The sequence below is a fragment of the Typopeltis vanoorti genome, chromosome 17 (assembly GCF_054136105.1).
Source record: "Typopeltis vanoorti isolate ZY-2024b chromosome 17, IOZ_Tvanoo_1.0, whole genome shotgun sequence".
Taxonomy (NCBI): Eukaryota; Metazoa; Arthropoda; class Arachnida; order Uropygi; family Thelyphonidae; genus Typopeltis; species Typopeltis vanoorti.
In genome coordinates, this window is record NC_143565.1 from 92,218,354 (window position 1) to 92,232,582 (window position 14,229).

A 14,229-nucleotide genomic window follows, 5' to 3' on the forward strand; every position below is an offset into this window, starting at 1 on the left:
TCAGCAATCAAAAATTCTCCCAAAAGTGGAAACATTTCTATATCTTCCTCTTATACGCGATCATCCCAAAGAGCCAGCTTCTTTTTGAACGCATCCATTTTATTTCTCAATGTAAAAATATTTGTACACGATCCCTCAAGAGAAATATTAAGTTCGTTAAGAAGGCTAAATATGTCCGCCATATATGCAAGCTTAGCCATCCATTCCTCATTCAACAAAGGCTCTACTAAGTCAGATTTTTGCTCTCACAGAAACTGCTTTACTTCTTCCCTCAGTTCGAAAAGGCGTGCAAGAACCATTCCTCTCGATAACCACCTCACTTCTGCATAGAGAAGGAGATGTTGGTGGTGTGAGTCCATACTCTCACACAGTGTCGTGAACAGCCTGGAGTTCATAGCTCGACTACAAATTTCATTAATGATCTTAACTGAGTCATTCATCACAGTATTTAGTTCAGTAGAAAGCTTTTTTTGCAGCTAGGTACTCCCGGTGGATCATACAGTGAGTGGACAAAACTTCTGGGTGCGCGACTTCCTTTATTTTCGCAAGTACTCCTGAGCAACGTCCACTGATGTTCGCAGCACCATCTGTACACACTCCAACGCATTTCCTCCAGTCTAAGCCCTGCGCTTGAAAATACCCGTCAAGAGCATTAAATATCTCTGAACTAGTGGTTCGTTCAGGTAAGTAAAGGCAACAAAGAAGTTCTTCCCTTAAGTCTTCTTCACTATACCTCTCGAAGCAAAGTAGGATAGCATGGTTTCTCACGTCAGTTGATTCATCAAGTTGAATCGCAAGACATCTCGATTTCTTTATCCCCTCCACAACTTGCTTTTCAACATCGGTGGTCATATCCATAATTCTCCTCTGAATGGTGGTGTCCGAAAGCGATATAGCCTCCAGTTTTTTAGTGGCTTGAGGACACAAAATTTCTCGTACGACATCTAAGATGCAAGGCTTTACTAACTCCTCACCAATAGTAAACGGATTTTTTGTTTTAGCTATTCGAAGAGCAACTAAATAAGACGCTCGAAGCAACGACTTGTCACTAGTCGTCATCATTTTCATTTCACTTTTCTGACTTTTCATCTGGTCACGTAATCTTTGAAAAAAGTCCAGTGGCTTATCAGTAAAATCTCTATGATTCGAATGCAAATGACGAGCAAGTTTGGAAGGTTTCATAGCGTCATTTGACAGAATTTCGAAACATACTACATACAAAGGCCGTGGCGATAGTTCACTGCCAGGGGCTACAATGAAACCAAGCTTAACAAATCCTTGTCGAAACGCCTAACAAAGTCTCCTTTTCTTTTTTTGGTTTGTATTGCACATTCTGAAGTATCAACGTATTTCTTTTTCTTTGTTCCTTCTAAGCTTGAAGCACTAGTATTTGGCATACTTTCAGTACCATCAGAGAGAGATAGAGAGAGAGAGAGAGAGAGAGAGAGAGACTAAAGTCAATAGGCATGGATAGGCATAGAAGCATAGAATGTGAATATCTGAAGTTGAAATTTTATATTAAATGTTTTTCTTACTTTTGTTTTCATTTAGAGCATCGGCTCCCAACGGTGGTACGAGTACCCCCGGGGTACTTGCTAGGCCATTCAGGGGTACAAGAAAAATAATCAGTAATGGTGGAAAAACAAGTAAAGTAAACACAATGCAGCACGTTAGTTATGGAACAATAAATGTTAAGTTTGAATCACCGCTAATGGAGACACTTCAAAACAGCTCATATTAGCGAATGATGATTGGTGAGGGCGTGGCTATGAACCCCTCCCCAAACCACTCTTCTACCAATCATTACACACAGTTCATGTGTCACTTTTGTCATTCCAGAACAATCACGTGTTACTAAGAAATGACCTTTGCGATAAAGAACCTTCTACTGACTTCCATTTGCGACGTTTCTAGAACTTCTCCAAAAATATAAATACATATGTAGCCGATTCTTCTTTAAATTCTGATTTTAAAATAAAGCATCTTATTACCTTCTCGGTAGATATCAGTTAGGAATATGAACAGCTCAGTGAGAAGGCACTCCAATACCTCTTGCCATTTTCTAATACTGAACCAGTGGAGAGAGCTTTTTCTTCTTACACCTTCATAAAAAATAAGTACCGCAACAAGCTTAATACAAGTCTGGATTTAAGACTGTACCTTTCATCTTTTGAGCCTGATTTCAAGAAACTAAGTTCATCAAAGCAAGCTCAGCGATCTCCCCAACAACGTTTCAATCGGCTAGTGATCTGTATGCCAATTATTACAGATTTTTTCCAGATAACACAAATAAATATCATTAATAATAATAAATGAAAAGTTTGTTAAACTTGATCATCATTATCAATATTTAACATGAAGCTATACTTATTTCTGTGTTACGAATATTTTAAAATTAAATCTGTGGTTTGTACTTTTAGGGTAGTAATTTTCCTTTCCCAACTCATTACTTCATTTCCACTATTTTACATTAAGATAGGCAATGCACAAACGTATCAGTATATATATATATATATATCCTTGGCGGTAATAGACCCGGTTTGCAGAAGAAAAAAATCATCTTTCATTAGGAAAATGCACCTGCCCACAAAGGCGTTTTAGCAATGGAAAAATTAAGGGATCTGCACTATGAATTGTTGGAACATCCACCCTATTCCCCAGATTTGAGTTTGGCTCCCTCTGAATTCTATTTCTTCCCAAAACAGAAACTCTTCCTCGCTGGTCAGCGTTTTTCTTCGAATCAAGAGATGGTTGCAGCTGTAGAGGGGTACAGGGATGGGATAATGGCGCCCGAGAATCGCTGGAATAAATGTATTAGTCTTAAGGGAGATTATGTTGAAAAATAAAAATTATTTTGAAATTATATATTCGTTTTTCATTGTTAGGCCAAGAACTTTTCAGACCACCCCCATATAATGTCATTTTTATAACTGAACCAAAATGTGATCGCAGCTTTTAAAACCTATTATGCCTAGTAAATTAAATAGAAAACGAAGGCATGCTTAACTGCAAGCTAAATTTGGAACTATGTATTATATCTCTGCTGATTACCTGATTAACATAGTGAAATCGGTTGAGGCATCTACTATTAACGTTAGTATTGGCGAAAATTGTTGCCTGAAGTGGTTAGTGATAGAAGAAGCTCCAATGTAAACGACGGCTCACCTAGATAGTAACAATTGTCAAAGGAATGGAAGGTCTGAAGTTTCTAAACACATAGCCATCAATGATAATCTGGAACTTATTAAGTGTAGCCTTGACAAGCTTGTCATAGAAGGGTAGGAAAAGAGTGACTAGCTCGTGAAAACCAAAATATTGAAGCTCCTTTTATTTTCATAGGAAATGGGCGACGCCATTTTAGACACTCAAACTTTTGGAACCTGAGTGGAAGTTACACTCTGCTATTTGCCAATCAGATACAGTTGACCTACACTATCACTAATTTTAAACAGCATCCGGTGATGAGACTGTAGACAAGTACAGCCATCTAGAGTTCCTAAACCTCGGCACAATATATTATTGCTTGAAATTGTGTAGGTTCTACAGTCGATTTTCTTGAGTTTATGGGTGGAAAAACCTGAGTTTCTGGATGAAAATATTCTTGCCATGCCAGAGGTCATCTAACTCGGAACTACTCGAAAAAAGGAGAAGTTCTCCTTAACAACAAATCATTAAAAGCAATTTTCACCTTATCAAGAAAACTTTCTGATGAAGTGCTCGAGATTACTATTTTCACATTTCACAAAAGCTATTTGTTCTCTTGACCCTAAACCCTAACACTATTGTTACTATTGGTAATAATAGTATGAGTTCTTCAATCGATTATTTTTGAAATGTGTCTCCAGGAGGAGAAAATCCTATTTTCCCATGCCGAGGTCGACTAACTGGAGAATCTGCAGAAAAAATGCCTAAAAAAATGTTATTCTGTGGAGCGAATTGATTCGAAACTATAACAGTCTCTCCTTGGACAGCTATGGAAAAACCATGGAAACGTACCATTTCCTCAGACTACACATATATTAGAAATAAAATATAATTTTTATTTCTAAATAAAATTATATTGGCATAAAACTAAAATAAACCAAAAAAAAATATTAGAACTGAATCAGTATAAAATCCCTATTTGGAAAATAATGAAATGATGTTGAAATGTATACCTCTGTCTGCTTATCAGTTAATGCATTTTATTCCCATATAGGGAATAGACGAATATAGCCCTACCTAACTTTTGGAGACTAAGGGGAAGTTCAATATCTACCGGTAGTCAATCCGAGATAGCTGTCGCGAACGATCAGAAAAAGAAAAAAAAAAGGTTTAAGAAAATTCGTCTAGTTGGTGAACAGAATAGAACTTACAACACTCGTTTAGGCAGTCTACTCCTCTGGACAGCACATGACACTTCCACTGAGCCACACATGCATTGAGAATTACGAAGGAATGTCTTACTCAACGTTCCAGGAATGTTAAATGCAGCCTACTTGAGGAAAGATAAGAAAAATAGTTAAAGGAAAAACTGGCTGGAGCGGTTGCCAAGATTATGTGATAATCTTGGCAACCAACGTTGCATGTTTACGTCATAACGCAAAGTTGAAAAATCATGGAAATATAACGAATATATCTAATTAAGTTTTGTTGATCTCAAAATAGTATACAGGGTGTTCGGGATAAATTTGACAGTTTCGTAAGGAAAAAGAAAATCTTCTTTGTATCTATTAAATTTAATGAATTGACAAAAAAACATTACAGGCAGAGTTAATTACAATACTATCAACAAGATTTACTCAAAATAACCACCATTAGCATCGATCACAGCTTCAATTCTGCTTCGGAACCTCGAACAAGCTGATGCTACAGTCTCCCTGGGAAGGGCCGCAAAAACTGTTTTAATTTTATCCATTAACTGGGCTTTTGTATTACTGGAAGTGCGATTGGTGTCTTTTTCAACTGCGCCCCATACAAAATAATCCATGGGGTTAAGGTCTGGGGAGTTTGGAGGCCAAACATTTGGACTGGTGAAGTCGTAGAAATTTTCAGACAACCATTTTTGACTTTTCCCAGAGGTGTGGCAAGGGGCCGAATCCTGCTGCCATACATACGGCCTACCATTGGCTACCCTTGTTATCCAGGGCTTGACTACAGTTAGCAACTCCACGAACAAAGCCCGAATTCCAATGCCAGGGTTCTTCAACACCTGTTCCTGCAGATTTGCGAGGAATTCTGCTGTACGAACGCAATCAGATCGTCTGCTAGGGATCTTTCTTCTTGCTACATCCTCGTAGTCACCATTGCAAGTCTCTAGTTCATGCCTGATTGTTTTTACTGTATTCAGGGAGCATTGGGCAGCAGTCGTAATATCCTTATTTTGATGGCGGGCACGAATCATCATGATACAAGTTATTCTCTTCCATGATTCAGGTGGGTTCCAGCTATCCATCCTTTCTGACATCTTGTATATGAATGAAGAAGGGTCCAAACTTTTAAATGAAGAGAAGTGTGTGTTAATACATGTAACTTACGGAAAAATATAATTAATTATAAATATGTCAAATTTATCCCGAACACCCTGTATAATATGATATACCAAGAGAAAACTGCTCAAACCACTTTAGGTTAAGTGCTTTGAGCAGTTTGAATCTATCCGGTGCAAGCGAAATATTATGAAAAGTAATGATTAACTCATAAATAGATTGAAAATCAATTTGAACTATTTGCGGATATTAAATCAGGCAGAGATGTACATAATCTTCTTTGTTACTTATAGTCTCTATTAAATGCCTTATTAAGGAAAGTGATATTAAAACCGTGTTTAAATGGAGAAAATTAAGCTTAGTTCTTTACTCTAAGATCCTCTTAAATAAATATGCCATGTCTTTAAGCGTTTTAACCAAACGAAGTGCAGCAATTTTTGCAATCAGAAGTCAGAAAACTAAAGCTATGAAAATAGACATAGGAAATATGAAATGCATTCTCAGTAATGAATCCACGTCATAGATTTCAGCTATTTAAATACAATTTTCATTGAATTGTCAAATTAATTATAAAAATAGGTAATAGAATCCTTAAGGATGACACGATTACTATGATCTATTAAATAGATTTATCAGAACCAAGAAATGAATCAACCAAAACTAACAAGTTTCGATCGCTTGATTTGATTCGTTTGATTTTTGATTACCTTAGCTTGATTTGTTTGATCATTGCCTTGCATATGTAAAACAGTGATCAAACTAATTTTGATACATGGTTCTGAGGATTCGGTTAGAAATAAAATAGCTAATGAAAAATGAAGCAGAGATATAAGAGTTTTGGAGAAAATTATACGGGTGTGAATGACCCAACAACAGCACCATATTGAAAATGAAGACATTAGAATGAGCTTGACATTGTTAATTCAAGAATAAAGAGAGCTAAGCTAAATAAATTTATAAGAATGGAAGATGAAAGATTATCAAAAACGTTCTGTGAAACACAAATTCGTAAAAAAATAATCCAGAGGAACATCGATATACACAGTGTGTCCCTTAAGTAATGAGACGACAATGATTATATCGAAACAAAGAACTATATTTGGAATTTTCAATTAGACAGTTCAGAATAATTTCCCTCCAACTGCACACAACATTTACATCTGTCGTATAGGTGTTCGAAAGAACGGTGGATGTCCTGATCGGGAATCTCCTTCGGTACCGGGTTACACCTCGTTGGATATCCTGAATGTCACTGAAGTGCCCTTTCCCTTTTCAGCACACTTTATCTTTGAGAAGAGGAAAAAGTCTGTCCGAGCCAAATCTTGCGAATGGGAGGGGGGCGGATATTCGATCACAAAATCGACTTCGAAACCAGAAACTGCTTCACAGGCATCGCGCAATGCCTGGGCTCGCTCTAGTGCAACAGAAACCAAACAGTTCTTGGTGAAACAGTTCTTTCCTGACACGTCGAATGCGGGCGTACAGACGTTGCATTACTCCTATATAATACTAACAGTGCACTGTGTTGCCTTCAGGAACAAATTCGCAGTGGAGTATTAGAACAGCGTCAGAAAAAACAATGATCGTTGTGTTGACACGTGATTTTTGCAACCTGACTTTCTTCAGCCGAGGAAAAGAGGTTTCACGCGTGCTCTCTCTCTTTCGTGTGTCAATGTGTGTGTGGCACAAACCCGGAACGAATCTTCCTCTTGTGCAAATCACTTTCTAAGCTGAATCTGGCGGTTTTCTTACTGACACCAAGCTGTATAGCAAGTATCTTCGCCTGGCATGGGCAATAATTTCTTTATCTTTCACCACACTTTCATTTGACCGTGCAGAAAATGGCCATCCAGAGCGTGCGTGGTTCATCCTTCAGGGAGTTCTCTACCACTCTTTATACATTGAAAACTAGTGGAATAACTGTGCATGTGTCTTAGCAAAGTAAACACTCATTAACTGAATAATCTCATTAGCTTCTGACACTAGAGTACCAGCTATAATGATATTTTTTTTCCTTCAGATAAATTACATACATTATATAAACACAAATATGCATAACAAATATTTTCTCGTACATAAAGTTTTTTTAAATAATAATAATAACAATAACCATTTAGAACGTATATTATTATAATATTCATAATGATGATTATCACAGACGTTTCTTTTCAATTTTACATTCTATATATACAATATCAATGGATATAATCACTCCATATTGCATACTTTTGTTACAGTTATTACATACATTTGATTACATATGATACATTACTTACATTTGTTTACATATGATACTTACATTACATACATTTGTTTACATATAATAAATACATTACATACAAAGCTAGATAGGGCTAATTGGCCTCGCCTACTCCCCGTATACGGGAATAAAAAGGCGTAGCTGATTTTTTTTTACATTGGTTTACATGTGATACGTACATTACATGCATTTGGTTACATGTGATACATCTTGGATGAGAACTAATTTCTGCTTTCATCCTCGAAGCTTATATGTAAGCTTATCTGAGGATGACACCAGTTGGTTATTATTTGTTTTTTTTTTGCTGTGTTGGGAAGCTACGAAATCTATGGTTGAGAAATTCGGGCGCACGCACGCACGCACGCGCACGCACACACACACACACACACACACACACACACACACACACACACACACACACACACACACACACACACACACACACACACACACACACACACACACACACACACACACACACACACACACACACACACACACACACACACACACACACACACACACACACACACACACACACACACACACAATAACTTGGAATGTATTGATGTGTCACTGAACTGGAAGCCTGAACGAATATATTGTGTTTCATTAAATTTGTATGGTATTTTGGGTGAGTGTTTCTTGTTCATAGTATGTCCTTAGAGCTCTTTTCAGGCTATTGTAGTTTGTAAGGTTTCTGTGTTCAAATGGTAATTTGTTTATAATGTCTGGGATGTAGAAGTGGCCTTTCCGTAGTGATTATTGTATTTATATGTGATATAATTAGTTGTCTGAGGTCTTGTTATACGGTATGTATTTCTGACTGTCATGTAGTTGGCATCGAAATAATGTTTTAGCAAAGCTGTAGTGACATAAATGTTTTGCTGTCAGTATTTTGTGTTCTGACATTGCAATGTATATAAGGTCGCTATTTTCTCTTTGTTCCCAAAAGATCAATTTTATCATTTTGTACTGTAGCGACTTTAATCTATTTAATTTGTAGGGTGCACAGAAAGCATACGTTGTTATAGCGTATCTTAGAATATTTTGGCATAGTGCTTTGCATATAAGTATTTTTAGGCGTATGGGAACTATGTCTTTTAACCTGTAGAGTTTGCCTTATTGTTCTGAATTTGTTGTGTAGATGGTTTATTTGGCTATTCCAGTTCATATCTGCATCGAAGTAAATTCCAAGGTATCGTATTCTTTCAACCTGAGTGATTGTAGTGGTTTTGCTGTTCTGTGTGTTTTTTATGTTGGAAAGTGGATGTTGGATGGTTACATATTTGTTATCAACTGGTCGAGTCATTGGATTTCTGAATATCATTAATTTTGTCTTTTCGGAGTTTAGGTGTATGGAGTTTTTCGTGAGCAAGTTTCTGATTAGATTTATGTCATGTTGCATATTTGTTTGGGCTATGCTTGCATTATTATGGATGGATATTATTGCTGTATCGTCTACATATTGGAATATCGTACCTTTGAGTGGTAGCTGATTAATATCGTGCATGTAAATGTTGAATAGAGTTGGGAGAGTACAGCTCCCTGTGGTACTCCACAGGTTACTGGTGGCTCTCTGCTTCGGTTTGACCCGATATGCTTTCTATTTTGAAGGTAGTTTGTAAACCACCCATGAAGAGGCCCGTCTATTCCAACATGCCTCAATTTTTCTAACAAGGTTTGATGTGTGAGTGTATCAAATGCTTTAGTTAGATCAATAAAGACTACCATGGCAATTTTGTTTTTGTCTAAGGCGGTGTTAATTACGTCTGTAAAGTCTTCCAAGAGAGATGTTGTTCCCTTATTTTTCTGAAAACCATATTGTTTTTGGGATAATATGAAAGGTCTCTGTGTATGCTGTGAATTTCTTCAGTATGATCCGCTCCAAAATTTGATTGATAATTGGTAATGTTGCTATGGTAATGTTGTAATAATAATAATAATAAGCTAACGGCTTTTTATTCCAGTATAGGGAGTAGGCGAGGGCTTTAAACCCTATCTAGCTTTTGTAGACTGAGTGGGCAGATCAATCTCTATCGGTAGCCAATCAGAGATCGCTGGCCCATTTCTATCACTAATCATACACAGCCACCGACGAAGAGACCAGCAAACAAGTGCTGCCATCTCTTAGTACCTAACCCTAATAGGATATGTTATTGTCTGAAATAATGAGGTACTACGGTCGATTTTCTTGAGTTCACGGGATGAAAAACCCGAGTTTCAGGGAAGAAAAATCCCGCTTGCCCATGCCAGATATCAACTAACTCGGAAAGCAGTCGAAGAAAGGCTTAGAAAAATTTCCTCCAGTTGGCGACTAGACTCGAACTATAAGTCTAACTTTGTAAGGCTAAGCGCAGAGGATGCAAATGCTACTTCCATTGAGTTACACAGGCCTAGAGCACCATTTGCCTTCAGTATAGTTATTCTTCCACATCCGTTCTTTCTTTTGCTTGTTGTAATGATAAAATTCTTTTGGATTGCCTTTAGCCCGCATAGCAATTTTTTTATATTCGTATTTAGTTTTCCACACAATACTCGTTACTTTTCTGGCTTCCGCTTTATATATTTCATAACTCCTCTCACTCTTATTCTCACAATATTCTTTCCACATCATTTTCTTCTTATGGATTTTTGCTTAATGAGGTTGCACCTCCATTTGAATTTCAAGTTATTTATTCTTTGAACACTAGAGACGCATTCAGATACGGCCTCATTTAAGCAATTTTTCAAAGATTTCCATACATTGCTGACATTTTTACCATCCAGTAACTGATACCAAGGAACTAAAGATAATATTCGCCAAGTTGATCATCATTTCGAGCTTCGTAATTCATCATGTAACCTATTCTAATGAGAACATCCACATAATAATAATAATAATAAAAGCACCTCCGTAGCGCAATTAGAAGAACGATGGTACATTGCGGCATTCGATTGGAAAAAGCCTCAGTTCGATTCCCGTCGTAACGGGAGAAATCTTTATATGGACTTTTTCAAATCAAGGTGAGTTAGCCTATCTCCTAAGGAGGTAGCAGGATTTTTTCTCCCGGAAACTCGGGTTTTTCATCCTGCATACAGACAAATCGACCTTTCAGAACACACACAATTTACAGACAAAAAATACTTGTTGTTGTGGTGGTGGTGGGCCGTAGATGGCGCTGATGTAGTTAATTGGTAGTAGAGGTTCGGTAGTGGTGGAGATGAATAGTTGTACAGTTGGTGTCCTCCCGCGATGAGTCTTTGAACTCCTTTGAGGTGTGACGAATAATAATAATAATTAGATACGTCCCAAGAAAGCACGGCATGATCACTGTCTCCAACTGGTGGTGAAATAGCCATATTCTTAACAGAGACTCCCATCAAATCCAACACTCTTTGACCTCAACTTCTTCCCTTCATATGCTACTTAAGAAAGTTGTCCCGCAAGTTCAATAAATTCCTCTTTATTCTTATCATGAGATTTCTCTTCGACCTAATCAATCTTTGGATAATGTGATGTACATCCATACGAGTAGATGTACATCTCATGATAAAACATGATGTTATTAATGGATAGTCATTGTCCTGATCATGGCTGCCTTATAATAATGGCAAGCACATTTCCTCTATGTTGAATACCACGTTCTTCAGTGTGATCATAAATACAAATGATTTGAGTTGTCCAATTTTTCATTTTGTTATTTCTCCACATTGCTTGAAACTATTATTATTATTATTATTATTAGAACGAGCAACTCCAAGGAGTCCTTAGACTCCTCGAGGGAGGCTCTAACATCATGTCAAGAACAACTATTCAACATTCACACGTAATCTATCATACTTTGCCTTGAACTCATTTACAGTCATTTACAATCAACTTATTATTATTATTATTATTATTATTATTTGACACCTCCAGGGAGTCCAAAGACTCATTGAGGAAGAGTGGGCCAACAGCATCGAACGATGAGTCCCCTTCCAACTACTAACCGCACTCAAACTTACTTAACTGAACCATTGGTAGAAAAGGCTCTACCAATCGGTCAACCTTTGCCAGCACTCATTCACCACTTTCCAAGTAAAAAACCTAGCTCTAACACCCTTGCTAACCACACTCTTGCCCAGCTTCTATGGATGGCCTGTAGTCCTCCCACCACCAGTCCTATTCTCAAAAATATCTTCTCAATTAATCTTATAGAAACCATTCAGTAATTTGAATGTCTCAATCATATCACCCCTTTTCCGCCTAGCAGCCAATTTCTGCAACCCACAAATCTTCAACCTGTTCTCATAAGGTACATTCCATAGAACTGCTATCATCTTGGTCACTCATCTCTGGATCCTCTCCACCTCCTCCCCATCAAGAAGAAACCCTGGTGTCCAAATCTGGGCACAGTGGAACTATTTTCCCTTCTTTCCACCCCCTCGGGACTAACCCAGACCTGAGATTCGAATTAAACAAAATGGTCAAGGGCACTGACAATTCTTTAGCCGCTTCACGTACGACACAAGCTGGTATACCATCCAATCTCACAGATGTATTGATATTGAGGTTTTGTAATAGACTATTCACCTCCACTTCATTTACCACAATTCCCATATAAGCTATTGGTTCATTCATTCCTGCAATGTCACCACCTGGATGATATACTCTTGCAAAGTGCTTGCTCAGTAATTCCACTCTATCAACTGATACCGCCCTATCATCGGCATTCTTTAAAATCATTCTGCCGTATACTTTTTTCTTTTACTTGCAACATATCGAAAAAACTGCTTGGGATTCTCTTCAGCCTGCATGGCTAATTTTCTTTCATAATCCGCTGTTGCTTTTCTTACCACACTCGATTCAAGTTTATCAATTCAAGTTTATCTTCTTCTCTGGAGTTGAATTACTATAGTCTTTTTTCCATATGATTGTTTCCGGAATAGTCATCTTATATTTATTATTTAGAAATAAGTTGGTAAGGGATAATTATACTGCCCAAAACAATTAAGGGATATTTTAGTTTCTGTCAGATAATTATAAATTTCTGCAAATAATTATAGCTATTGGGTACTTTATATATGAATAAATATTTCTTACTTATGGATAGGGCATAATTGATGAGATGTTGTTTAAATAATCGATATTTATTACAAATTTAACAGTTATACATTTTAGCGTGAAATAATTTTAACAAGAAAAGACAAAAACGTTTTTGTTAATTTTTAATCGGGTGTGTGAGCTCCATTAACAGCCAAAAAAGCGATAAATCTTGATTGCATGGACCAGATGAGATCAAACAGTTCTTGTGTGATATTTCCTCACTCTTCGGTGAGAGCAATTTCGAGCACTCGAAGCGATCGTGGTGGCACCAGTCGAAACGCCTACCTAAATCATCCCAGGGATATTCGATTGGATTACAATCCGGTGAACAGGCATGCCAGTCCATTCATTCAATATCTTTTTCCTCAAACCACTATTGTACCAAATTTGCATGGTGTGGACGAGCATTGTCATCTATAAAAATGAAATCTTTGTCAATTGCAACAGCATATGGACGAACTATAGGTTCCAAAATCTCATCGCGATACCTTTGGGCTGTTAAGGAAGTGTTTCTGATAAAACAGAGATCAGTACGGCCACCTATACTTATTCCAGCCCATACCATCAAACTCCCACCTTAATGATGGGGTCTTTCAAGAACAAACTGTGGATTATTTCTTGTTCCACTTTCACGCCATATCAAGATACTTCGGTTATCTGGTTGCATACTGATTCTGGACTCGTCACTAAACAGTACATGAGTTCAATCCTCATTCGTTCAATTATGGTGTTCCTGTGCCCAAATTCTTTGTGATTTGCAGTAAGTGGAATGCAGCAAACCATTGGTTTTCGAACATATAAACCTATGGCATGAAGACGATTTTGAACATTTCCTGTCTCCAGAAATCGATTCCAAAGTCACGTTTTGAAATTACGCTTTGAAATACACACTTGAGCGACAACTTACTGCGTTTGTCCAGCTTCTAATCGACCAATGGCTCTCCAAGCCATGGATTCTAGGATATCATGTTGCTCTGCCATTTTTAACAAAATAATGGGTGGTAAGTGACACAAGTTTACAGTTGAAGTGATAATTATGCAGTGAGCGCAACAAGCCATGCTTTTATACCCCCCCCCAACATGCTAATATGGCTAAGACACGTTTCGACAAGTCTTAACATGATTTTGTACAAAGTTACATGTCTACACTGTTGTATATTAAGAATATTTTAAAATAAATGTGTTACATTTGTAAATTATTTTTATAACTTTATAATTTACAAGAAAACCAAAATATCCCCTAATTGTTTTGACAGTATACTATTGGCTGGAGACGGGGGAAGAACAAGAGGCCATCCCTAGAAACTGTAATAAGGAGTGAGTGAGCAAAACGGAGGATAGTAGTTTCTGCGTGGAAAGTGGTGTATGATTGGAATGCATTGACTGAATGTGTGGTGAGTACAGAGACAGTGAATGCATTTCAGTCACGGTTG

The 14,229-nt window shown here is 37.4% G+C and overlaps 1 protein-coding gene across 1 annotated transcript; it reads right to left on the reverse strand.

The window, feature by feature from the left end:
• Positions 1–453: 453 nt before the first annotated feature.
• On the reverse strand, positions 454–1,182 carry LOC150097632 (zinc finger MYM-type protein 6-like). The gene has a single exon (XM_090406962.1). The coding sequence runs from the start codon at positions 1,180–1,182 to the stop codon at positions 454–456; it is 729 nt and encodes a 242-aa protein (XP_090263088.1).
• Positions 1,183–14,229: the final 13,047 nt, after the last annotated feature.

What these genes read in the sequence shown, in the direction of transcription:
- LOC150097632 (XM_090406962.1), bottom strand. Translation starts at nt 1,182, where the DNA reads ATGAAACCTTCCAAACTTGCTCGTCATTTGCATTCGAATCATAGAGAT.